General features: G+C 38.2%; 1 protein-coding gene across 1 annotated transcript in view; it reads right to left on the bottom strand.

Annotated features, from left to right (window-relative positions):
- Positions 1–26,279, bottom strand: part of LOC145394793 (mitogen-activated protein kinase 14B-like) — a 69,360-nt gene that overhangs the window by 8,975 nt on the left and 34,106 nt on the right. The window contains exons 4-7 of the mRNA XM_080268578.1: positions 25,903–26,044; positions 22,772–22,934; positions 20,937–21,008; positions 9,935–10,014 (exon numbers count right to left, since the gene is read on the bottom strand). Coding sequence (XP_080124704.1) covers positions 9,935–10,014; positions 20,937–21,008; positions 22,772–22,934; positions 25,903–26,044 — 457 coding nt within the window. The remainder of the gene's footprint in view (positions 1–9,934; positions 10,015–20,936; positions 21,009–22,771; positions 22,935–25,902; positions 26,045–26,279) is intronic.

The following is a 26,279-nucleotide window of genomic DNA, read 5'->3' as shown; positions in this document are numbered from 1 at the left end:
CAGTTGGTCCCGACATTGAAGATGAGAGTGACCAGCCTCACTCATCCCTGAGTGGCATTGCATGAGCAATCAACCCCAACCACCCCTTGAATATGAACCTTCACCGGCTCAATCCGATTGGAGGGGAATATTACCCACTAAACCTCCAGGTGCCAAAATTTGGTTATATGGTTACCACCCAGCATAGTAAATGGTTTCCTGGTGTACAGGAAACCATTTGGCTTGTCACTCAGTGTAGTGTCACCCACAGGCAGAAGGAAGAAGAAAGAATGAAGGAAAAAAAGACAGAAGAGGGAGTGTAATGTCACCCGTAGGCAGAAGGACAAGGAAAGAATGAAGGAAAGAAAGACAGAAGAGGATAGAAGGAAAGAAGGATGGAGGAGAGGAAAGGGCAGACACCTGACAGCAGCACTACTTTGAGTGAGTGGATGGTGTGCACCCCCAACTACCAATAAAAAAAAATAATAAAAAAATAATAATAATAATAATAGCAGTTGTAATAATAATGCAGAAAGCATAAACCATCACCTGCAATCAAAAGCTCAAAGTGAGCTAAGCATGTATAACAGAGATGAATAAAAATAATAATAATAATAATAATAATAATAATAAAAACAAAGCATAAACCACCACCTGCAAAAGCTAAGTAATGTACAGTAGAAATTAATAATAATAATAATATAAAGCATAAACCACCACCTGCAATCACAACTCAAAGCAAGCGATGAATGTATAATAAGTACTGTATACTGTAGAGATGAAAAACATGTCATAAGCAAGATGTATGGATGAGGAATGAGGTGTGTGGGATGACAAGGGGGGGTTAGTCAAATCACTGATCATTTTCATCCTGCTGACCACAGACCAACATAAATGAGCACAGTGCGACCATGTTCTACCAGGTATCATCAAGCAGAGTAATGAAAGCCAACTGGGATGAATCACAACTAAACTATGAGCATAACTAAAATCAGTAATACAAATAATAACAATAATGTAATGAAAGTGCTCAAGAGGATGATAAGAGGGAGACAAGATAACATTTGTTAACCGTTAACTCTGCTCAACTAACATTAATGTTAGACATGAAATTAAGCACCTAAGTTAGACTATTCTCTCTCATCACAAATACTGTATACATTACCCATAAATATATTAAAATGCACACCAATACACAGTTATAGTACTGTGAAAATTCTTGATGAAATGTTTCATTTTTCTTACAGGTATAATCAACAAGTAAAGTGCTTTGGTGTAATTTAATAAAGTACAGTACTTGATGAGGTGCTAGAACGTGTACTGTCATACAATAAACAAAAATATAGGCACCAATAAAATTTTGCCAAACTATCATTTCCTTGTGCAATGGAGCAGAAGTAGAAGTGGCTGCACAACTCTGCAAAGTACTGTAGTAACAACACAGTCTGCTGGTGGCATCTGACCCTGGCAATAGTAAAGATTCTGTGCTCACTGTCTGGGAGACTGACCTAACAACTATGCAGCTGAACTGTTAATGAGGATGCAAATACTGGGAGTGTCATGGCTGATAATACATGACTGCCTGAAGTACAGCATGAACATGTATGAATACAGTAGTCACTACAGTAAACAATATTAATGATTTCTACCATATGCTAAACTACAACAACTCTTGCACTATGCTATGATTGTACCATTATTTTCATTCATAACTACCAACTTAATTACTGTACTTCAGTTAGTCCCATTTATTCCCACACTACCAGGCACTGGCTGACCAAGGTACAGTGAAACTGGTTCATAATAAAAGATACAATAAACATTAACGGATATTACACTCCAGTAAGATATATCAATATCTTCTATTTTACTCCTGTACCACACATCCTATGATTAGTGCCAGAACAATGTCGGTACAGAACAAATAGGACTTACTGTGCTACCACTACCACAAACACCTGTGTTCCCAGTGCACAACTATTCAGCTGAGAGCAAAAATTCACCAATACTTCTCTTGTATCATCACCATTACCACACCATAATAACTACTACTACTACTATTACTGTCACTACTGCTACTACTACTATTATCACTACTACTACTGCTACTACAGTATCCTATGCTTACAAAATACCTCCCAAAATGCCTGGTTATAAATATGTTATAAAGTTACCCAATCAAACACATTACTAACTGCACACATTCAGTGAATTTAGGTCAATTGAACGACTTAAAATTCAATGCTTCTGTTATCCTGAAAAATCTGAGGTACTGTAAAAACTGGTTTAAAATGATATAATGGACACAGAGAATAATGAATGTTCTCTAAAGTCCTGCCATGTACTATTAATGCAAGAGCAAATAATATTCACCATACTGAAGATTCCTCAGAAATTTACACGATGTCCTACTAAGAACCATATTAAGTATTGTATGCTTTTTTTTTTTTTTTTTTTTTTTTTAAATATATATATACTGTAATAGTAGTTGTAGCCTCATGTTCATCTGAAATGTGAACCTAGTGGACCACAGGCTTATGCCGATCTCCTACAGTTTACAATCCTCCTTTTGGGGGATAGGGAAGTGGCTGAGGGACACTGGTACAGTATAACCAGGCAGATGAGTGACCTGGTTATATCAGTGCTGCCACATGAAGATGTCCCTCTCCAGCACTCTTTCACAATGTAAAAAATATATACAGGTACATTATCGTTAAAAGAATTAACACCCTCTTTACTATATTGTACATATACAAACTTCAATTATACCACTACCATCACCGTAGCTACCACTACAGTTGGTTTATTTATACCTGACGAAACAGTGTCACCCCCACAACATGAACACTAAGTTGTGGTTGCGTGAAATCTGATGAAACTTAAGGCTGTATGTTTAAACCTTCAATTGCAAAGAGCAGTGCAAAATTTTAATTTTTGTTGGTCATTTATGGAGCGCCTGTGATTAATAAGTAAGAGTATGGTCAGCCTGCTTTTCATAATACAGAAGACTCATTCCTACCTCAAGACTCATCAAATCTCCTGCAACCACTCTCAAATCCAAACATTCCATTTCCAAAAACCATCATTTTCCAATATATTTCTCATAGTACAGCGGGGTGTTTATTTCACATCTCCTCAAACAATGCCTATTAGAAGACAGTTATTTTCATTGGCATTATAAGCGCAGATGATTAATTACCGGTACTAATGCAGTGTAATTCACTATATTTACTCTTTACAGTACTCTAGACTACAGTAGTGTATTACATGATTTTCCAATAGTATTTATTATTATTATTATTATTATTGTTATTAGTGTTATTCTTATTATTACTGTATTATTATTATTCCACTTTCCAGTACATTTTATTCTCCATAAACCCTTTTGAACCAAGCATTCTGGATTTGAGAATCTGCATTGAGTCTGGGGAGTGATCCTGTTCCGTCAGATGTAAACAAACCATCCCCACCAGCACCACACTGACTAGCATTACCTCGTCACTGGTTATCTTCGAGAGGGTGTCTTCGTCTGGGGTACCGCACAGAACCAGGATGCGCGTTAGTTGGTCAATGTCTGGCCAGGGGGGTTAAGGCAACTAGGCTAGACAACAGTTAGAGCACAAAGAGGCATGGACAAGAAGGAAGGAGAGGTAAGAAAAAAGAGAGGGAGAGATGATGATAATAGAAAGAAAAGAGACAGAGATATGAGAAGGATAAAAATGAGAAACATGCAGGGGAAAAAAGCAGATGAAAGGAAAGAGTATGAGAAAGAGACAATACGGGGAAAAGACATGACAAAAGAAAGACAAGGAGACAAAAAATATGACAAAAATGAGGCAGAGATGGAGGAGAGGCAATAATAAAATAAGGATGATGAAGAAAAGATAGAGATAAAAATGAGTGAGAGGCAGAAGGATATAACATGAAAGGAAGGTACTGCACAAGACAGACAGAGGGAGAAGAGGTGATGAAAGAAGAAAGATATGAAGAGAAATGAAACAGAAAAGTGAGCTAGGGGCTGAGATGTAAGAATATGAAAGAAAGGTAGTAAAGATAGGTACAAAGCTGAGACTGGCAGGAGCAGGGATAAAGGAAGAAACATAAAAAAGTAAAGCAGTGAGTAAAGTATGAAGAGAGAGAGAAGAGTATGAGAAGTGAGAAGAGTCAGAGAGAGGACAGTAAGAGCAGCGAGCAGAGTAAGAGCAGAGAGCACAGTGAGCGCAGACAGCACAGTGAGAGCAGAGAGCACTGTGAAAGCAGAGAGCACAGTGAGAGTAGAGAGCACAGTAGGAGCAAAGGGCAAAGTAAGAGTAGAGAGCACAGTAAGAGCAGAAAGCACAGTAAGAGCAGAGAGCACAGTAAGAGCAGTGAGAAGAGTAAGATCAGCAGGAGTGAGACTACATAGAAAAAGAGCTACAAAAGTTGTAAATCAGAGACAATTAATACATTACAGCTCCTCAGCCAACACCATCATTACACAAATATTGCTCTACACTAATAAATTATGTGACAAAGAATCATTCAGAATTATACACAGGGCATATTGAATTTTTCAACATTTTGTTTTTTTTTAATATTTCGGCAGGAAGACACTATATTCATGGGCATGCATTACTATTACTTTTATTATTATTATAATTATTACTGTATTATTATTTATTTACTGTGTTTATTTTCTTGGCTAAAGCATATAAATTCAAGAAGGATAAATAAAGTGCAGTAAGCTATTAATTATCTGTCGTCGCAATATCCAGCCCAACGCAATGTCTGGCACTTGTGGCTTGACTCTATTAAAGCAATATTCAGCAGAATTATGCAACCTCTAGCACCGAAATGGGAAGTAACCGACGGTTCTGTGCAATTTTTGGCCGTGAGACATATCAACTGGCAAGTATGCGGTGGCCTACCATATCGGAAAACCCTGCAACACTATGTTCTGTATTACTATTCTGTATCATTACTGCATTGTCACCTATGTTTAGTTTTCATCTTTTACTCATGGGAAAGTTTTTAAGACTAAGTCGAGACGGATAGTAACACAATATCCAGCTCGACACTGAAAGCTGAGCCAATGGGGAGGGGGGTACTATGAAATATCCAACATTTCATTTTATTCCATGTAGGGCTTGGCTGAATAACACCGGATAACTGAGAGTTCATTGTATGCGAGTGTTGCTGCTGACTGACGGGGAAGAAAAGGGAGGTAAAAAAAAATAAAAATAAAAAAATAAATAAATAAATGCCCAAATAATTTCCGAATGATCCTTTATAAATGCTGTACATGTCACACTCATTATGGCTCCTATAACCTGTTCATTATGCCTGGTTAAATCAAATACCTGTAAGAATGCCAGAACCATGACCAAAATACAAAAAAATATGATGGGGTTAAGATCAAGTATATACAAAAATCACATTTAGATTACTCCATACACTTACACTAACAACTTTTCACCATTACTGAGATTAGTAAAAATATTCTACAGGATGCTGGTAAAGTTTCTGTGCAGTGTGAGATGGAAAGTGCAGTAGTGGGGGATGTGTGGGTACAAGTGGTGTGTGGTGTGATAGTAAGAGAGGCATGTGAGGTTTAGCAGTGTGTGGTGTGGTAGTGTGAAGTGTGAGTGTAAGACGTGTGAGGTATGGCAATAGGAGTGTGAGACGTGTTTGAGGTTGGGTAGTGTGTGGTGTTGGCAGTGTGGATGTGAAGGGTATGTGAGGTATGGCAATGTGAGTGTGTGGGGTATGTGAGGTTGGGTAGTGTGCAGGCACTGAGTGCAAAGTAAGGTACATGTGATAGAGGAAGGAGTGGCAATGTTAGGCATAACAGTGTATTCCATTGTACATCAACTTTTTGCCACACTCTGTACATGGTAAATCAATACTGCATCACCAGCACAGCATAACACCTCTAACACCTATTACACTGGCTTTTGGTAGTGAAAGATAAGGTGAGTTACCATCCATGATGATGGATGGTAACTCACCTTATCTTCCACTACCAAAAGCTATCATCATCATCAACACCCTAACATATTTTCTTTGTATAGCATTACAAAAATATGTGTAGTACCTTACGTGAAAAAATGGTACCTTATGTACCATATACTTAATAATATTTAGTTGGAAATCATACTGATTAGAATGTTACCTTAGCCTACCCTACAATGCTATCATATAACTCCCCCCCAAAAAAATAAATAAATAAATAAATAAACTATTTTTCCACATTCTATAAAACAAAAATCACCTATCATTTTTTTTTTTAAAAATACCTTTCTTACACACTACATGCAGTGGTTACAAAACACATCAGTTAGTTCTTATAAATTCAGTCAATGTAATCAAGTTGCAGTGTGCTTGTAATTTGAAGCAATGATTTTGGGGGCAACTCACACAAACACCAAGGCCAATAAGACTTATTGGCCTTGACAAACACAACAGCAAACACATACACACACACACAAACACCACATAAAACTTGGGAAATACGCCACATCAGAGCTTGTTTACGCATGAAAAACACATGCAATACACTATGAACAATTACACACTAACTACAATATTATGCATAATTTAAAGAGCATGCTAATCAATGCAAATTTACAAAGTGTCCCTTGCATTTACAGACTAATAAAGCAATGACGATCACAAGTAGCTTGTTAACTCTTCAAAACCATGCCAATGAAATGTATGTGAATGTATGTGTCTTTCTGGCTGATTTTCTCATTATTTTAAGTGTTTTGCAGTTTTGAATGAATGAAAATAAATATAAATGATGTCATGATAGTAGCACAGGTGGTCTGAGAACGTACAGATATAAAATTAGAGGGGCAGATGGAAGAAGAGAGGGGACGAGGTGAAAACAACTATTAAAAGGTGTCATGGGACTAGTGCAGATGGCCTGAGAACTTGAAGATTATAGGAATGAGGTGAACAGGAGAGGGAACAAGATGATGGGATGGGTAAATAGGATTGGCAAGGGTGGAATGACTGAGGGAGTAGCAGGGAGAACTAAGCAAGCCTCACTCGTTCATTATGATTCTGATTTTATAAACCTTGCAACTATCACATGATTTTCTTCAGTTTATGGAGACCTGTTAGATATGACGGGGTTAACAAATACAACACAACCATACAGCAAATACATACGAGAAAATGGAGCAAACAAGGTTGCCAATGCATACAAAGCACATATACCTGCACCACATACTGACTACCACATAACAAACACAATACAAGCATACAGCATACAAATACATTTAGGAAGACAGAGTGCAAAAAAAAGTCCAACACTTCAAACACAGCACATATACTGTACAGGCACCACATGCCAACTACCAGATAAAAAACAAAACACACTCATACAGCAGATAAATACATACAGAACGATGGAGTGCAAACAAGGCCAACAATGCATACACAACACATACACTTGCACCACATACTATAGTCATGGCACAAGACTCTGAGGTTGTTATTATCGTGCCCTGGCAACCTACCATTCAAAAATGCATCTGATTTCATGTATAATATGATACGCATGTGATTCGTGTATAATAAATTTGTATATAATAATATTCGTGTATAATACATTCGTGCATAACAATATGATTCATGTGTAATATGATACGAAATCAGAAGCACTTTCAAATGATAGTAGCCAAGGTACAATAATGGCAACCTCTGAGTCGTGCGCTGTGACTATACCATGATACATTGCACATACATCTACACCACATACTGACCTGAATTCCACCTCTCACAAGCAAAATTATTAATCACATCGACAATCTGTACACCTAACACAGATACAAAGGCTGTAATCTCATCAAGTTATCAGGTATGGAGGCTCCCTAACACCTCTTCCTATGTGATTTATTTTTTGATATAGCTTGTTAATATAGCTCTGTACCTTAGTTATTAAGAGTATGGTAATATTAGAATGATTTCAGTAACACAGAAGAGGACAGTATGGTGTTAAAAGCAAAATAAATCACTTGGCAAAGGTGTTAGGGAGCTTACTTAACAAAGAATATGTACCAAAGAGACAGTCAAAGCCCCTGATACGCAGACACGACACAGCAGGAGGCAGACCAACACACACACACACACACACACACACACACACACACACACACACATACAAACACTAAGCCTTCCTCAATGGTTAAGGGTTTGTATTCTTGCTGCACCTCTTATTTATCACTTAATATCTGTGGTTCATATTCTCATTGGTTACAGAGCTTGCTAACATCTCTTCCTTAGAAATTTATTTTTGGATCTGGCTGGCTAATATCCCTCTGTATATTATTTATGCAAAGTACGGCTATACTGGAATGATTAAAGCAATACTGAAGAGGATAGTATGGCGTAAAAAACAAAATAAATCGCTTAGGAAAAGGAGTTAGGGAGCTTTCTCAACCAACAAGAATACAGGGCTGTATCTGGTATGTTATATTTTCCTGGATGATACAGTATTTATGGAATCAACATCCAGCTAAAACTGACATTACATGAGAATCATACAGTATGACTAACCTCTTGAACCTGACAAATTAGTTTATTCACATAAAACTTCTGATGGATTTTACTCAAGTTAGGAAGGATTTCTAATACTGAAGAGGTTAAGTAAAGTCAAATCTAACCCCTACAATTTGCAAGGCATCTACCTGGCTGAAGAAAAGCCCCTGGCAAGTAGCAAGAATAATGGTAAACAGCACATCATCTGAGGGAATGGGAAAGTAAGAGGTGCTAGCAAGCTTTGTAAGCTGACAAGAGCATGACCCAAAGAATGACACACCTGAACTCGCAAAATGTGCAGCCTCATCACTTGCACGACATAACTGCATGATGTGTTTGGGACAGGGAGCAGGGAGGGAACACAGAAGGATGTAGAGAAGGAAAGAAATATGGAAGGAAGAGAACTGAGGAAAGATGAAGAGAATGAGAAAAAAAAAAAATGGAAAGAGAAAAAAAATGGAGAGAATGTTAGGGAAGATGAAGAGACTGAGAGACGAGATGGTGAGAAATAAAGTGGGAAAAAGAGAATGTGTGGAAAGAAAGAGAGAAGTATGAAAGGAAAAAACGATTACAAAAAGGGAATGGAACAGACAACGATAACACAATATGTTTGGAACAGGGAACAGGGAGAGAACACGGAAGGATGCAGAGGCAAAGTGAAATAGGAAAGGGAAAGAGAAAAAATGCAGAAAGATATTGAGAGGACTGATGGGAAAAAAATTACTACAAACAAAGAGTGGGGGGACAGAAAAGGAAGTAAAGAGGAAGAGAAATATGATAAGAGGGAGGGAGAGGTTTCTAAGGTAGGGATAGGGAGGGTAAAAAGTGAAAGGAAAAGATAAAAAATAAGGAGGGAGGAGAGAATGGGAACAAAGAGACAAAGAAAATGCCAAGTAAAATGTGACAAATAACAATCCAATGTCAGGACATGAAGGTATAACAATACAAACACAAGCAACAGAATGATGAAAAATGCTCTGAACCGAGAAAGACACGAAAAACATTTTGTAAACCAGGATGAAAGGTAAAGTGATAAAATGAAAACAGAAGGAATGCTGAGGGAATATGAGCATTGAAAAAAAAAAAAAAAAAAAACGCTAAAAATAAATAAATAAATAAAAAATAATAAAAGCGTGAAATCCGAGTGCATTAGGAAATATGGAGCAGACTCAGAATACTAAACTAACGGCAAGAAGCAAAAGCACTTATTATCAAATGTGGAAAACGACCGATATAAAATGGAAAAAATCTCTTAAAAAAAAAAAAAATAAATAAATAAATAATAATAATAAACTTGGAAGAAATGGAGAGAGGAAGCAGCAGTGTACTGAATGAAAAATGCTAATTAAAAATGCTGGGCAATGAGCTGTGTGAATTGAATGTATGTGTGAAATGTAATGCAAATAAACAGTGGAATGAGTAAAAGACTGACCTCTTCACTGGAGAGTTTGTCAATAAGCTCAGAGGGCGGAGTACCCACCAGCTTCATAATCTTGTTCAGCTGGTCAATGTCTGGCAACATCGCTAAGGGAAAACACACCCACACCGACACCATCACCATGCTAGGCTGGGCTACGCTCACCTACCTATGCTATGCTGCACTATCATATGTGCTATGGTACCCTTAGACTCACATTCCTGGTGGCTAAAGAGACTCCCAAGCACTTCTTTCTTATTAGTATACTGGTACACACTAATATTTTCTTGTGAAATTTTTTATTTATTTTATTTTATTTTTTTAATGCAAGGAAGGAACCAAAAGCTAGGAGGTCACAATACTGTTCCCTCAAAGGAAGAATAAAACAAAAGAGCGCCAAATTCAATTACTGTTAATATCGGAGGTGATAGTACTGTAACTGTATCCCAGGTTCATCTGAAACACGATCCAGTGGACTGTAGATCAAAGTTCCCCTCCTCCTGCAGCCCACCATCCTCCTTTCAGGGAATAGGGAGAGAGGTGAAGGATGTTTGTACTAATATAACCAGGCAGTGGAGCCACATGGTTACATCAGAGCCACCCCATGAAGGCATCCCTCTCGTGCACCTAGATATCAGAAAGATATACATAATATACAATACACTGACTGGGTGTAAAATGCAAAGAAATGTGCTTAAAAATCTCCTTAGCCAATAATATGAGCCTTAATAACATTCCCAAGCCCTCACCACAGCCATCAACTACTGTATACCACACCCTCATACGCCAACATATACCAGAACTACACCACAATACACTACCATCATCTTACACCTACATACACTACACCACAATACACTACACTACCATCCACTACCCTTGCCTACAATACAACCATGCACTCGACTAAACAACAACCAATAATAACTTACAAAATATACAACTATCCTACCACAGGCTAAAATACATTATAATCAACCTCCTACATCACTACTAACACTACATTTTACTCCACAACAGTACAATACATAATTCTACAACTGTAATACTGTACTGTCAATTAATAACAGTACTATTATCAAAGCACAACTCTGGAGAAATACAAAACAGTACGACAAATTATTTAGGTGCGAGGTTGACAAGCTTACTGAATGGCAGGAGTTTTCTGAGGGCAAGTTGCGATGTTCTGCCAGAGTGTGCTATCAGCAGACTTCACTGCCTTTGTAGTTATGCCCTTCACTATACATCATACTCACTAACCACGGGCTATATCTTGTACGTTTACGAGGCTTTATGGTATATCTCTCCTAGCAATTAATTTTGTGTTCATCATCATTGTTGTCATTGTTATCGTCATCTTCATCATCATCTTCACCTCTGATCCCTCCAGGCAACCTTATCCTCACACACCTTTCTCACTTTCTCAAACACTCCTCTCCCTCTTCCCACTCTTTCATCAATGTAATGTTCCACTCTCTTCTTCCACACCACATGCTATGTGTTACACCCACCCTAATATCGCACTATCATGTATTTACAAAAAGTCTCTTACAGTTTGCATACCTCAGAAAAAAAAAAAAAAAAAAAAAACTGGTATGGAGGAGGTACAAGGAAGCCTCCATAACTTATAATATGACCACTTAACATTGCTACATATCACAGCTAATAATCTACCCTGTGCTGCATTACTACCATTATTATACTATCAACTCTATATACTGTACTGTCTACCTTATACAGTATACTGCACTGTACTTGCCTCCACCTGGTCTAGTCTACATCACTATAGCAACACCATACCCTTCACCACAACACTCCCACCAACAACCATTACAGTTATAGAGAGATGACACTCCCAATTCTGTACAAGGTGCCAACCCAAGATGCATGCACTACTCCCTCTCTACATTACTTATAACCTACAGTATAGTAAATACAGTACACTACATATACAATACAATACTGTACATCAATATATATATATATACATTCTAGGGGGATGGAAGGAAGAATAGTGGGGAATACAAACAGTTATAAATGCTTCTGAAAAAGTGGGTTAGGTAATGAGTAAACAAGTATATATGTAGGAATGTTCTATGGAAAAATAAGTAGAAGTATAATTACAAAAAAAAATTCAGTATGTTATGAGACTGTTCATCAAGATTCAATAAAATATAATAATAATAATAAATGAGAGATTAATGTGGCTGCCCGGAAAAAGTACACAACCTAGTTGCTACCAGCCCTGTTCAACACTTTATGAGCTGATTCAATCCTTTCCATCTTCTGCCAAACATAAATATGCAGCAGACACTGTACACTGCATGCTTGACTGTCCCTCCACCATAACCACACATTAGATAAGACATGAGGTTGTGTTCTCATGAGCTTAGGGTACCATCCAGCAATGTTTTGTTTTCATTTTTGTTCACAAACATTCTAATATGCTTGTATGCACTGACCTTGCTCACCTAAATAATCAACATACATAGCATACAAGAGACTTTAAATGCATTGAATGCAAAAATAAACTTATTAGGAAGAGGTGCTGGAAACCCCCTAGGCTGATGAGAATACAGGGCAAGATGCAAAAAGCACCGGCTACACAAAACATGTGAGACATAAGCCACTCCCCAGACAGAGACAACAGCTGTGAGCTGTACACAAAACAAGGTATTAAAAGTATGGCCACAGGTGGTGTGAAGCAGCCACCCAGCCATCACAAAGATATACAAACATACATACATACACAGAACAGAGCCACCACCACCAAAACACACACACACACACACACACACACCACTTGTACCAAAGCAGCCACGGACATACCAGTCACAGCAGGAGGCAACAACGATTTTCTCACTTCAGACTGGAGGAAGGAACACTTTGGTAAGGAGGGGGGGAGGGAGGGAGACAAAGAGGTAAAGAAAAGTAGCTTCAGTTAGCCCTTTCACTGGTACTGTTGCATTTATATAGAATAAAACTGCACTGTATCCAATTAACTGGGATAAAACAGTCTGACAAAGTCTAGTATAAATGAATTTCCAGCATACCAAAATTTTCCTGGATAGATCAGACCAGTCATGCACAGTATATCAAAGTAGTTTGGTGTAACCGTGTGCCTGAGGACACTGCAAACTAATATACTGTATACATACTGTACTAATAAAATGCTGAACAAAAAATAAGAAACATAATGTAGAGAGAAATGTACATGCTAGCTAAAGAAGCATTAAATTTTTACTAAACCAAAAACAGTACAATTTAACAATGGTTACTCTTGATTTACGAGTTATATCAGACCGTATCTGATAGGAGAAAATGTTTAGTGGGCTTAAGGTGCTGAATAAAGGCAAAGTCTAATATACTGAGGCTAGATGGTGTTCTGTTCTGGGTAAGGCCAATGTTATTTAGTAATGGAAATTCTGTACCAGTCAATGGGTCACTGATATGCATGTATATGAGAAGCAAATGGTGGGTGTGTGATTAAAGAAGAGGGGTGTGTGTAATATGTGATGGTGGTGAGTGATGGGCCGATAGAGGTGAGCGGTGGTGGCTTGTAGCAGTGATGGGGGGTAAGATGTGGGTAGTGGTGGTGGCAGTGCAGCAGTGATGGGGGTGAGCAGTGGATAGTGGTGGTGGAAGAATAGCAGTGATGGGAGTGAGTATTGGGTAGTGGTGGTGGCAGTGCAGCAGTGATGGAGGCGAGCAGTGGGTAGTGGTGGTGACAATGTTGCAGTGAAGATACTGATGGGGGTAAGCAGCGGCTAGTGATGGTGGTGATAGTGTAGCAGTGATGGTGCTGATAGTAATGCTGACAAGTAAAGTTAAATATCTTTCCTGGCAACATATGCTGGGGTTAACAAACTAAATCACAGTATATTATTCACTGTACACTGTGTCTGAGATGTGGCAAACCAAAATGCTTTTTAATGTCAGCAAATTCATCAGTTACCCCAAATTTAAATGTTTTTAATTTAATTCTCACACAGCTACATTCAACACACAAATTATAATTTAATACTTTTCATTAAGGAAACAGAACCCATGAATCAAAGTGTGCATGTATGTTCTTTCTGTACAACATAAGTTATTCCAAAATTACACTAAAGTATTGTGAGTATTATAGTGCACTCATTTTAACTTGGCCTAAAATTATCATTGCCTTGAATGCTGTGCTATAGCAAGAGATATGCACTAGAATATGATGCTGTTCAAAAGCAGTTGCATGAGAATGATGCAGAGTCATGGCATTGCCTTTTCCTGCCACTAAAGTATGTGAAGTATGCTGCAAAAGGGCAAAAATCTGGGCCAAGTTAAAGTGAATGAACTATAGCCCACTTTGACAGCACTGTCAGCTTTAGCTATTAATTTCTGGTGCTACTTATTTCTCCATGGGTTTTCCATACCTCATGCACAGTCATACAAAATGAAGGTAAAATCAACAAACCAGGCGGAATATTTTACTACTACCTTGGTGAAGCCATTAGTTTTGTTTGTGGGATACTGGTTACTTACAAAAACCAATTAATCAGGAAGGTTAACACAGAAAGGGAAGGGATGATTTACTGTATGATATATAAGGGTTATCCCAGCCAGAAAGTAATAAAATAGTCATGGTGGATAAAATAATTTAAGGGCACATGTGCTCAAACAAGTGTTGGCAACATGTAAGCAACACAGTAACGAACATGCTGCAAACATGTTGGGAACTTCAGCATCCATATAATGTTGGCAACATCATGATGAAGTCTCAGCTGCCTCGTATGGACACACTCATCGCATCACCTCTGCTGCCAGGGTTCGAAGCTGCACTGAAACATGTTTGCATGTGTCTGCCCAAATACTGCTGCAAACATGTTCTCGAACATGTTGCCAGCTGTGTTGCCAACATATGTTTGAGTACATGTGTGGACGTGCCCTAAGGCATACATATTTTATTTACAAACTGTAACTTTCAAACTGTAAAGAAAAATCATTATACAGTACTGTATACGTGTTATAAAAATCACAACTGTTTCCATATAACTGGTATGTGAATTGAGTGAAATCAGCAAATCAGTTTTACAGATAACAATGGACCTTCAATAAGCAATCTTTACATCATTTATTGTCCATTAAAAAAAAAAAAAAAAAAGGAATGCCAATTTGCTATAATATGCACTGATAGCTGACAAAGCTAAAGTTTGTACTGTAACAATTTTGTGCTGCTTTTACATTTTCTACTTTTGGCACTCTCTTATGGACTTCTGCTTGGGATGGCCTCGTGTGACTGACGAAATGAAGGAAGGAATGATTTGATAAGTAAATGAAAAACTGAAGAACAAGATCATGTCTAGAGGTGTGAGAGACCAAACTAAAAGATGTATGGATGAATGCCAGAATATTAAGGTACAGTGTAATGAACGAATACAGTACATGGCATGGTAAAACTGCTGAGAGAAGATAGCAAGCGAGTGAGTGGGTGAGAGTGAACTTACCGAGTCGGAAGTGATGCGTGTGAGGTACTCCTGGGGTGGGGTGCCCAGCAACTCCATGATAAGGTTCAGCTGCTGAATGTCTACATGGGGTCACGCTAAGGGACAATACGCACACACAAGGGTTCATGCACACACATTCATTTACAAGAGTCTACAGTTTGACACATGTACAATGCTGGTAAACATGAAGACAACCGCTATCACTTATCTGCCCACACACAAGGCACCATGCTACTCCCTCAACACAAACTCCAGCTTATGAATCTGCTCAACTAATAAAGCTACATTCCTGCCCCAAACTGGCCTGGCAAGCACTACGTCTGAGGTTTATATCCCCTTATCACCATCTACATCTCATACATTCTTTTTCCCTCCCTTATGTGAAACAGCACTAACCTGAAGCAAAATTTTCAACAATACCTTAGGAAGGAAGGAATAATGAAGAATTAGCACCATACCATTATATGACTATATAGCACTGTAGGAGTAGAGGGAAAATAAGGGCCAGAAAAATTAAGGAAATACCAAGAGAGGCAGGACAGAAGAGCAGAAGAGCACAGTGCGGACAGAAAGACTGGAGGAAAAAAGACACCTTTTAGTCGCCTCTTATGACAAACAAGGATACTGGGGAAGTATTCTCCCCCACCTCCCCTCCCCACAGGGGACTACCTTAGGAACCAGTAAGCTTATGACTGATGCTGACTCTTACCTCATTAATTTTCAGGAAACAGTAAAGCAATAAGATCATCACAATGGAGACACAAAGCAGACACCAAGCATTCACATCACCACCTTTTTGCCTCATACAGAGTTCTTAGCATGTAGTATCAAAGCCACCTCACAGATTGCTAGACTGAATATTACCTACTTAAACTTCATGAAACAGCACTACCATGAGATTATCAAGAGGCAAACACAGACCATGTAAACATCAAACATTCAAACTACCAATTTTTTTGCCTCAAACAGATTTCTTAGATTATAGTTTTCAGTCAACCCCACCTTACACACTGCCATTCTTAGGTAATAATTTTTCATGAAACAGTACTGCCGTGAGATTATCAAGATGCAAACAAACACAAAGAAGAAACCAAACATTCACATCACTAGCTTTTTGCCTCGTACAGGTTCTTATACACGTATTATTAATCTACAGTCAACCCCAACTTGCACAGATTGGCATGGCACAACAACAAAGACAGCTTTAGTTATTGTACTCTTGTTAGCTTTAGAACATTCTAACAACCTCATATAGCCCAGAAAAACCAAACCACTTCATTTATGGTTATGAAGAAGCAGCATGTGGTGATGAGGGCTATTTTCTAATAAAATGAACATTTGGTGATGTCTATGGCGGCTTTCCCACATACTGTAATGGAATTTCCAGCCCTTCACTTCATAAAATACATCCTTAAGACATCATGATGACTAACAGAGCAAAATTTCCACATAGATTTCTTAGTTAAATCTCTTGGTGAATCCAATTCTGATCATTAAAGCAAAATTTCTCAATAAATTTCTTTGGTAAATCTCTAGGTCAATCTGTTTCTCGGATCTAAGACAGAGAAATAATCTAAAATAATATACTTTTAAAACATAATGTTTAATATATCTGCCTGACTCAGTAGCGAATATTAAAAACTGATTAACATGAAAAATATTACGGGGCTTTTAAGTGTTCCCGGTAAATGGTGGTTGTATGTTGAATGACAGCAGAATCTGAGACAATTTTAGTACTGTACCTCAAAATCGGATTCCTGGTTGTAACTCACTTTGTACTAGCAGGAAGAGTGAGACATGGAAAGATTCTGCACACTACTTTCATTGTTCTTCCTGCTAAAACAAGCAGATAAACCCATGACAATTTTCCCCTCAACCAAGATTCATTTTGTAGGAGGGACACGAAGCATGAGAAAGCTTTACAATCATCCTTCCTTATTCTTCCTGGGAAAACAAATCACAGTTATGGCAAGAAAAAGACCGTAAGTGTATTTGCAACTCACACCCCTGGACACCAAACTAGGCTATGACAGAACACCAAAATATCTTAAATGCAGGACTATACACAATGGACAATAACACTGTACCCATTACTATGGCAACAACATACAAGTGTAAATTATGGTACAAAACTCAAGGCCACAAGAATATACACTATAGTACAAGGTAAATGAGTAGTTGGTATATCTACTATAATACTGTGTACAAAATCCATTAAAAAATATATCTGCTATCCCAGCCACTAAGAAAAAGTCAATTAATTCTACTGAGTGAAGATCATATACAAATGTCCACAAAACAAATGAAAACACACACACACACACACACACACACACACACACACACACACACACAATCAACACTTTCGTGGAAATATGCAAATCACTACCACATCCTCCATCTTCGGGAATGTGCAAACAAACAAACTATGAGCCACGATGCACATGCGTGGGGATGCCAGTGCGCACATACGACCACTGAAGCACATGCAACAGGTGCCTGAACACGGCAACACGTGAAAAAGAGAAAAACACACACTCACATATATTTTGTTATGGTATGAAAGCCAGAGAGGGAGTGACAATGTGAACAGTGTGAGAAGTCTTTAATTTTTATCTCAGTGCACTATTTTGCTCTCACAGCAGAGAATCTGAACATTACAACAGTGTTTGTACAAGTGTGTTTGCGTGCTTTTATGTTTTGTTTCTATTTTATGTACCCACGGCTGGGCCCAGACTAGTCTCTCCCCTAAGACTCAGCAATTCTCCCACACACAACAGATGATGCTGCACACCTTCACCTGTCACCACCTGGGCACAATAATACTGTTTGTATTCAAACATGCTACAGGCCAAGTCACTTGAGAATTGTGACAGTATCTCCTGGGATATTTTTGTTAACTGTTGGTGAGTCTTGTGGAGATTCCATTATGACTGTTTGAATAAAACTGAAATCCTTAAACCATTTCCTGCCTTAACCAGGGTCCAACCTTGCAACCTTACAGTCAGTAGTCCACTCCTCTATATCTTGTACATGTGCAAATGATTTATGCATTCATATGACTGACTGACTGCTGTGGGGATGAGTTTACGTCTGATACATATATCTAGTAATACCACATTCTACATCCTCAGTGCTAACTCTTTGCAACACACACTCTGCTACACTTCTGTAAAAATATATATATATGTGCCAGTAACTTTTTCCCACCCAGCTTGCAAATGTCTCCTGTTCTAAAAGTTCACAAAAAGATTTTGTGCAAAAGTACTCACCAACATTCTGCTCAACTTGTTAACTAAACAGCTGATCATGAGGAAGTTTGAATAATTTGATTATTTTCTGCACCTAAAATTTGGCAGTCATTGGTAGAGTGACAATCTTAATACCACCTTTGCAGACCACTCTAGCTATAACTGAAAACTGACATCTTGCCCACCCTTCTACATCATTGCATTTCCATGTCATACTAACTGTCACTGAGGTAACTTGCACTGAATTGAAATTACACTAATGACAGACAGTCAGAAAAGTTTCATTTCAGATGCTCCCACTTCAAGAAGCCTAAAGTCATTCCTATGTGGTCTGAAAATGAAATCAACATCAATCTTGTGCTTTTAATGTATTCTTTCCATATTGCAGTATACTTTAGCACAAACACTACATCCATCCATCCAACATCCAATCCTACGTTGCCTCATGAGAAGCGTAGGAGCCTGGGGCTAAGCAGTTGGTCCTGACATTTAAGATGAGAGTGAACAAACTCTACAAACACTACAAACTTAACAAACTCAGCACAGCACAACACCCAGTCACCTGAACATACAATACATGTTACAAGTTTTTCTGTCACATAACATAGCTTAACCTTTACAACCTACCAAAACCTAATCCAGCCTTCAAAATCTACCAACATAGTGATAATAGGAGGTATAATGGCCTGAAAAGTAAAACGGCACATAAATATAGCGAGGAAAGAAAAATCTTAGACTACAAACATATCAAACCCCAACCAACAGAAACCTATCCATTAGAAAAAAAAAATTGTGCTGCTGAGACTCCAAGTATGACTGCTGAAGTTGATCTGCAAAAAACACACTGATGACGAATCCAGTATAAAAAAATACTACACATCACACGAAATCAGTGATACTCCTCTGAAAAACAACTCTGTAGGAAAAAACAAAACTGTAGGAAAAAATATGGTTTTATGCCACAAAGCATTATGAAATAAAGTGAATACCCAAAAAGAGGAGTACTCACAAGATAACATAAGAAATTTGCAAACCCATAACTATAATCCTAACTAATGACTGACTAATCAATATTTTCTTAGAACAACCTATCTAAATATTAATGATCTTACTCAGAATATGCTTACTCAAGGAATCAGAAAGCTATTAATACAAAAACATTAATGTACTAAAAAGGCAATTGTAAAAATTTGTAGTGATAACTCCTGCTGAGGCTGTCTGAGGTTAATTTTGTGGACTTCACGGAGTAACCAGAAAGGACTGGGTATCAGTAACCCTCCCCTCATGCCTTGGAACAAATATGGCATGTTAATTACCTTCATCCATTCTCTTTAGGTTTTCATTTTTGAACAGCAAAATGCCCTCTGGTATTAGGCCTTATTAACCAGAGTAAAGCAACCTTACTCTCCATGCTGGTGCTTGGTAAGGTGCGGGAGAAATATATAAGAGGGAAAGGGAAGGAAATCCAGAAAGTTTCCCTACTCAATACAGTATCTGTGACTCTTATACTTATGCTGTCTACCTAGAACCAAATACCTAGAACCAGATATGTTTACTGTAAAGAAATAATAAATGGTAATAACTAGTCCTGTATTGCTTCCCTCGGAGGTGTAAGGGTGTCAGGCTTGGTTAACTTTGTTCACAACGTTAAAGAATAAACATGCCCACCCTTCTAAATGGCATTAGGCATTAACTCAGTGGTTTCCAACCTTTTCTAATTCTCGCCTCCCCTTACTGAATGATACGTTCCCTGCTTCCCCCTTCCTCAAATACTGTACTGTATTTTACTGGCATAGTTGGCACATGTCAGTAAATATCATAGATTCTTAATCTTTGAAATTGTTTATACATTCAGATAACTAGATTTCTTTTTCATTTGAAATATTTTCTCCATATTCAGAAATTGCTGAATTCCATCATAATTCATAGTTTTCAAATTTAATTACCCTCTTTATCAAGCCTTCGCACCCCCCCCCCCAGGCAGCCCTTCGTGCCCCCCTAGGCCCCACAGATTGGAAACCACTACATTAACTTATAGTATTAAATATACATATACATAAAATCCACTTCCCTTCCGAAAATTAAACCAATGTCAAAGGCACAGCAAGGATTTCATTCTGATCTGAGAGTTCTAACCACCAGGTCATCAATGTTGTACCATCAGAGTTCTGCAAAAAATTATACACAAGCATAATCTGAACCCCATTTCCCACTAAAAAGGGGTGGGTGTGATGAGCATAATAATTGATGCTACTTGTAACTGCACTGAGTTGGCTAAAAGGATACGATCTGCCCCAGGGAAGAGGGTGCGGCCGGTGAGGAGCTCCGCCATGATGCAGCCCACTGACCAGATGTCCACTGTATGGGTACATGAAACCAAGTATGCAACATGCATCAGGTAATTATGACTATACAACATTAACAACAATAAAAATAATAATAATAACACCGTAATAATAATGATAATACTGTACTAATAATATGATAATACCGGTACTGTAATAATAATAATAATAATAATAATAATAATAACTAACAAATAAGTTGGGTATGATAAATAAATAACAGAAGGAAATGGAAGAAAACCATCAACAGAGTACCCTGTGGGGAAAAAAAAAACATGCCCTGAGTCATCAATAAAGCTTACACAAACTCTCAGCTCCATCTTCCCACAAATACAGAATACAGTACACGTCTTCTGTATTACAGTATATAAACACTAATTTTAGCTGCTGTATACTGTATGGATTAATGATGCTTCTGGGTGAGTGAGGAAGTAGGTGGTATACAAATTAATCATTCACCCATCCATACATTCAATCTGTATATCCCAGCCACCGTCAGCTTCAATTCCATATTATTATTATTATTTGTCCTCCACCTCCTCATCATCAACCATCATAATTATCAGTTAATCATCATCAACAATCATTAATCAATCATCATCATTCATCAATCCGTCATCAACACCATCTCCAGAATCATCAATCACCATCGTCATCATCAATCCTCTTCCTCCTCATCAACTAAATCCTGGTGAACTAATATAAACATGGAAAAATGTGCAATATACTTCCAATAATATGAGAAATCACTAATCCACCCAGTCACTCACCCAGATGTTCATTACTTCATTTATAAGCCTAATGAAGACTCAGAATATGTTGTGTTCATGCTGACATTGGTTCTAAATTCCTGAGTAAAGCCCATCTAATTTTTTATGCACACATCCAACTGTCTCCTTCAGCCAGGCCCATTCCCCTGCCAGTTTGTTTAATGCGTACTGTGCCAAGTATATATGCATATATTTTTTTTAGGTTACAATCTTTAACCCCCTCAATCCAACATTTTTTTTATTAACTTATATCTGCTCTCAATATGACCTTATTAAGCTTCTGGGAGACCTCTTGTAAGGAAAGGGCCAATATGGGCTACATCCAACCTCTCTGCATCAAAAACTCTTGTAAAAACTGAATAAAAATATCTGGAGATACAATGAATAAAATGAAATTGGCATCATCAGACTGAGGGGGTTATCTGTATAACTGGTCAATCATATCTTTCTGTCCACTCTTGCAATCCCTCACTAACTCAATCATTTACCTGAAAAACAATCTGCACTCAAATATACACTGTACTGAGTTATGTGTCTGACTTGTGATGCACTACCAAAGGAGTGATGAAAGGCTACAACTTTAGTATGGAGCCACATAATCATCACACTATGGTAAGGAACTCAGCCATAACCCTAAGTGCACAGAAGCCAAACTGGGACTTTCACACTATTACAGCTCTTGCTAAAGGTAAATGCCAAACTCATTCTCTCCCTTTTTTGCAGCACTGGGGCATGAGACAAGCTTACCATAGTCCAGAACATTTAAGTACAGACAACCCACCTACATCTCTAATAGCATTTATCATATATGACAAAAAGAGCCTCTGGACACCTCTGGCACTCAAAATGTAGCATGCAGGTCACAGAGCACAACCACTATGCCACCAGGTGTCTAGTTACACATACATGAGCAACCAAGCTATCAGCCATATTACTAGAACTGAGATGGTGAAAGTATAGGTGTTATCTCCCAATTTCTCTCTCTCTCTCTCTCTCATTCCCTCACCAGTTTGATTATAATGCATCCAGTTCAGCATGATCTCCGGGGCTCGGTACCAGCGAGTGGCCACGTAACCTGTCATTTCAGATTCTGTGGGGCGTGCCAGCCCAAAGTCCAGGATTTTAAGTTCACAGTCCTCATTGACGGCAATGTTGCTTGGCTTGAGGTCCTGCAGAGGAAGAAGTATTCTAATGCAAAAAAGGTGGGGGGGATGGAGATGATGTAGCTACCCTTCCTTCTACTTCAACATGACCAAAAACTGCTATCTCTCCATCATGAATTCTGATCATTAACATGGCATTAACTACCTGTCTATATCCAGACACCATAATCCCATAAGGGGTGGCCATCTGACTCTGAGTTACAGTAGGGGAGGGGCACTAACCCTCTGCCAACCCACTTGTTGACATTGAGAGAACATGTATGGGGTGGTTATATGGTTACCACCCAGTGTTGTAAACGGTTTCCTGGCTTAAAGAAAACCATTTGGGTTGTTACTCAATGTAAAGCTACTTGAAAAAGAAAGAAGAAGAATAAAAAATGATGAGTGATGGGAGAAAAAGGAAGAGAGGAGGGCAGACACTGAAAAAGAATAATAAATGTGAAGAAAGAAGTAGGCAGCACTACATTATGTGGGTGCATGATCGCTCCCATCACCTTCCACGATGAAAATCTGGACCAGGTAATGGTGAGAAAATTATAGCATGTGCTGGCAGGCAGCTTTCTGGTATGGACTCAACTTTTAACTCACTGAAAACCTACGACTGTACAATGGCTAACCCCTGTGTGACAGTGCCTAACAAGGAAGCTTGGCATCATTTGGATGATGATTTGACAAGTGAGAGAAAGAAAGGGAGGGAGAGAGGAAGATAGTGAGTGAGAAAGGGATGAAAGAGTGAGAGGGAGTGAAAAAAGGAGGGAAGAAAGAGGGAGGGATAAACATGGCAGGAAAAATATACAAATAAATTAAATACAGAGGAAATGACAGCTTTGGACATGCATGGAGAAAGACAGAAGTAAAAATGAAGCCTCAGAGAAAGAGAGGAAAAAATGGATGGGTGATTGGTCAGATGAATGGAGGGGGTAAATATGCAATGGAATAAGAGACGGGAAATCAGAGGGAAAGAATTACAGCAAGGAGAAATTACCTGTAAATAAGATATCGGTACATATTTATGTTTCAAAACCGTGGACAGTGAAAGAAGGGCAGAAAGAAATAAAAGAGAGAGAGAGAGAGAGAGAGAGAGAGAGAGAGAGATTCCAAAAATAAATGAAGGAAAGAGCTAAAACAAGAATACTGTAGTGTAAAAAGGAAGGAAAGAGATGAGCATGTTGGAGAGGGAGGGAAAATGAGAATATATGAGACCATAGCAGGGTGTGAGAGGTGAAGAAGGGACACTAATAACTTGTGCAGAAAAAAGTAATGAGTCAGTAGGGCATTAAAAGCAAGCAATGAGTCAGAGAGGGAGGAGGCCACGTGAGACAACACTACTATACCCTGCACAGAAACCATACTGATATGTCACCATTTTTTGTCAGTTTTTGCTATTATGTCTGCAGTAACTTAAGCCATGGTCCTTGGGGACATTTTCAAGCATTTCTTGTTTTCCGAGTACCCGTTTCATTTGACATACAAACACTTGAAAGTTTTGGGGCAATTATTTTGGAAAGATTTGTAAACTGTTGTGCCTGCCTTTACACAAAAGACTTCCAGCTGTAATCAGGTCTAATACATGGAAATATTGTACTTAATTACAAATTGTACATATCATATCATTATGTTTAATCACTATACAATATTAATACTATTATGGTCAGAGTATTTAAATAATTTTAAAAGTACAGGGGTAGTTTACACTGGATGTTGGCTTGACTATCTTTGGTTCACAAAGAAGTTCGCTGCTGTCCAGCATGCAAGGACGGTCAACCATCACAGACTTCATGCTGGTTACTCTGTTTGTAACATGAGAAGCAAGAAACAACAGATGAAGATACTGGCATTTGTTGAGTTGTATCCATTGCCTCAGGATTTATGGACCTTCCAAACCAAACTCTGACTAGTTTATAATACAAGTTCTCATGCCCCCACCCAGAAAGTCTCTTGCAAGTCCACACATATTTGCTATTACCCTTCTGTTTCTTTTTAATGACAATCAACATAGCCACAACAGCTGCTGCCTCATCAGCTTTTAGCTTCATGATTTTTATTGCTGTACTCACACATGTACCCATAAGACTTAAAATAGGGAAGACAATTACTTGTCACTCACTCACTGTGACATGTATATACTGTACAGTATATATATATATATATATATATATATATATATATATATATATATATACAGTATATAGTGAACCCTCTCCAATTCGAACCCGAATAATTCGGAAATCGGTTAATTCAGATCTTTTTTGACCACCAGACAAATAATTTTAATTTGGATATACTGTAATTCAAATTAAGCAAGACAAGTCCGAAAAGGGTTCCAGTGATAAGTGGACATGAACAGTTTTTGTAGTGATAAGTGTAGTAATAAATGTAATTTTAATAACTGTACAGTACCTTTGGTACAGTTAAGTGTACTGTACTCTACTACCGTGTTGCAAGACTTCATTATGAAGGTTTGACACTATTTTATTTCTTGTATTGTGCACTCTTGGAGTATAAAGTAATAATATAGTGTACTGTTCAATGTTTTTGTGTAAAAGCCATGTCTTAGCGAGCGTGGGTGTGATCTGGGGATAGCGCAAGCATGAGCTCCAATAATTAGGATTTTTAGATAATTCGACGTAGGGTTTCCCCCAATTAATCAGAATTATAGAGGGTTCACTGTGTAAATATATGTATACTGTATATATATATATATATATATATTATGGACTAGAACAACTTGTGTGACCACCTTTGAATTTTGCTGTTGCTGTTACTGCCCCTTGGATTGCTGATGTTAAAAAATGTTCCTGTGTGACCATGGCTTTACAGAAAATGTGCTTACTGTATTAAGTTGCATTGGTACCTAATATGCTAATTTATCCCTACCTCACCTGTGTCCCTGCCTATCCTTGCCTCATTTGTGACTTTGACCCCCCCCCCAACCTGTCTCCCTGTACATCAACCCGTGAATGTGTCCGCTCACCCTGTGTATGATGCCGGCGGAGTGGATGTACTTGAGGCCCCTGAGGACCTGGTAGATGAGGAACTGCACATGGTCATCGGTCAGCTTCTGGGTCTTCACGATGTTGTTCAGATCCGCACCCATCAGCGGCGTCACCAAATACCTAAAATAACATATCTCAGTACTGTACTCTACAGTAATATCCAATGACATTCTTCACATCATTCTTGCCATTTCCACATGATTCTATTCAGCTGGGAAGGAACATACGGTAGGTATATGTCCTCTGGTTAAAAAAATCTAAAGCTGATGGATGCATGAACAGAATAAACATATTAGAGGCAGGAGGTTAAGTGCCCATCAGTTAATGTCCTCGGTATAGTGTGGTGTGGGAAGGT

Source organism: Coenobita brevimanus, chromosome 28 (assembly GCF_032717465.1).
Source record: "Coenobita brevimanus isolate Jiangsu-jjx chromosome 28, ASM3271746v2, whole genome shotgun sequence".
Taxonomy (NCBI): Eukaryota; Metazoa; Arthropoda; class Malacostraca; order Decapoda; family Coenobitidae; genus Coenobita; species Coenobita brevimanus.
This window is presented reverse-complemented; position numbering and strand designations above follow the sequence as displayed.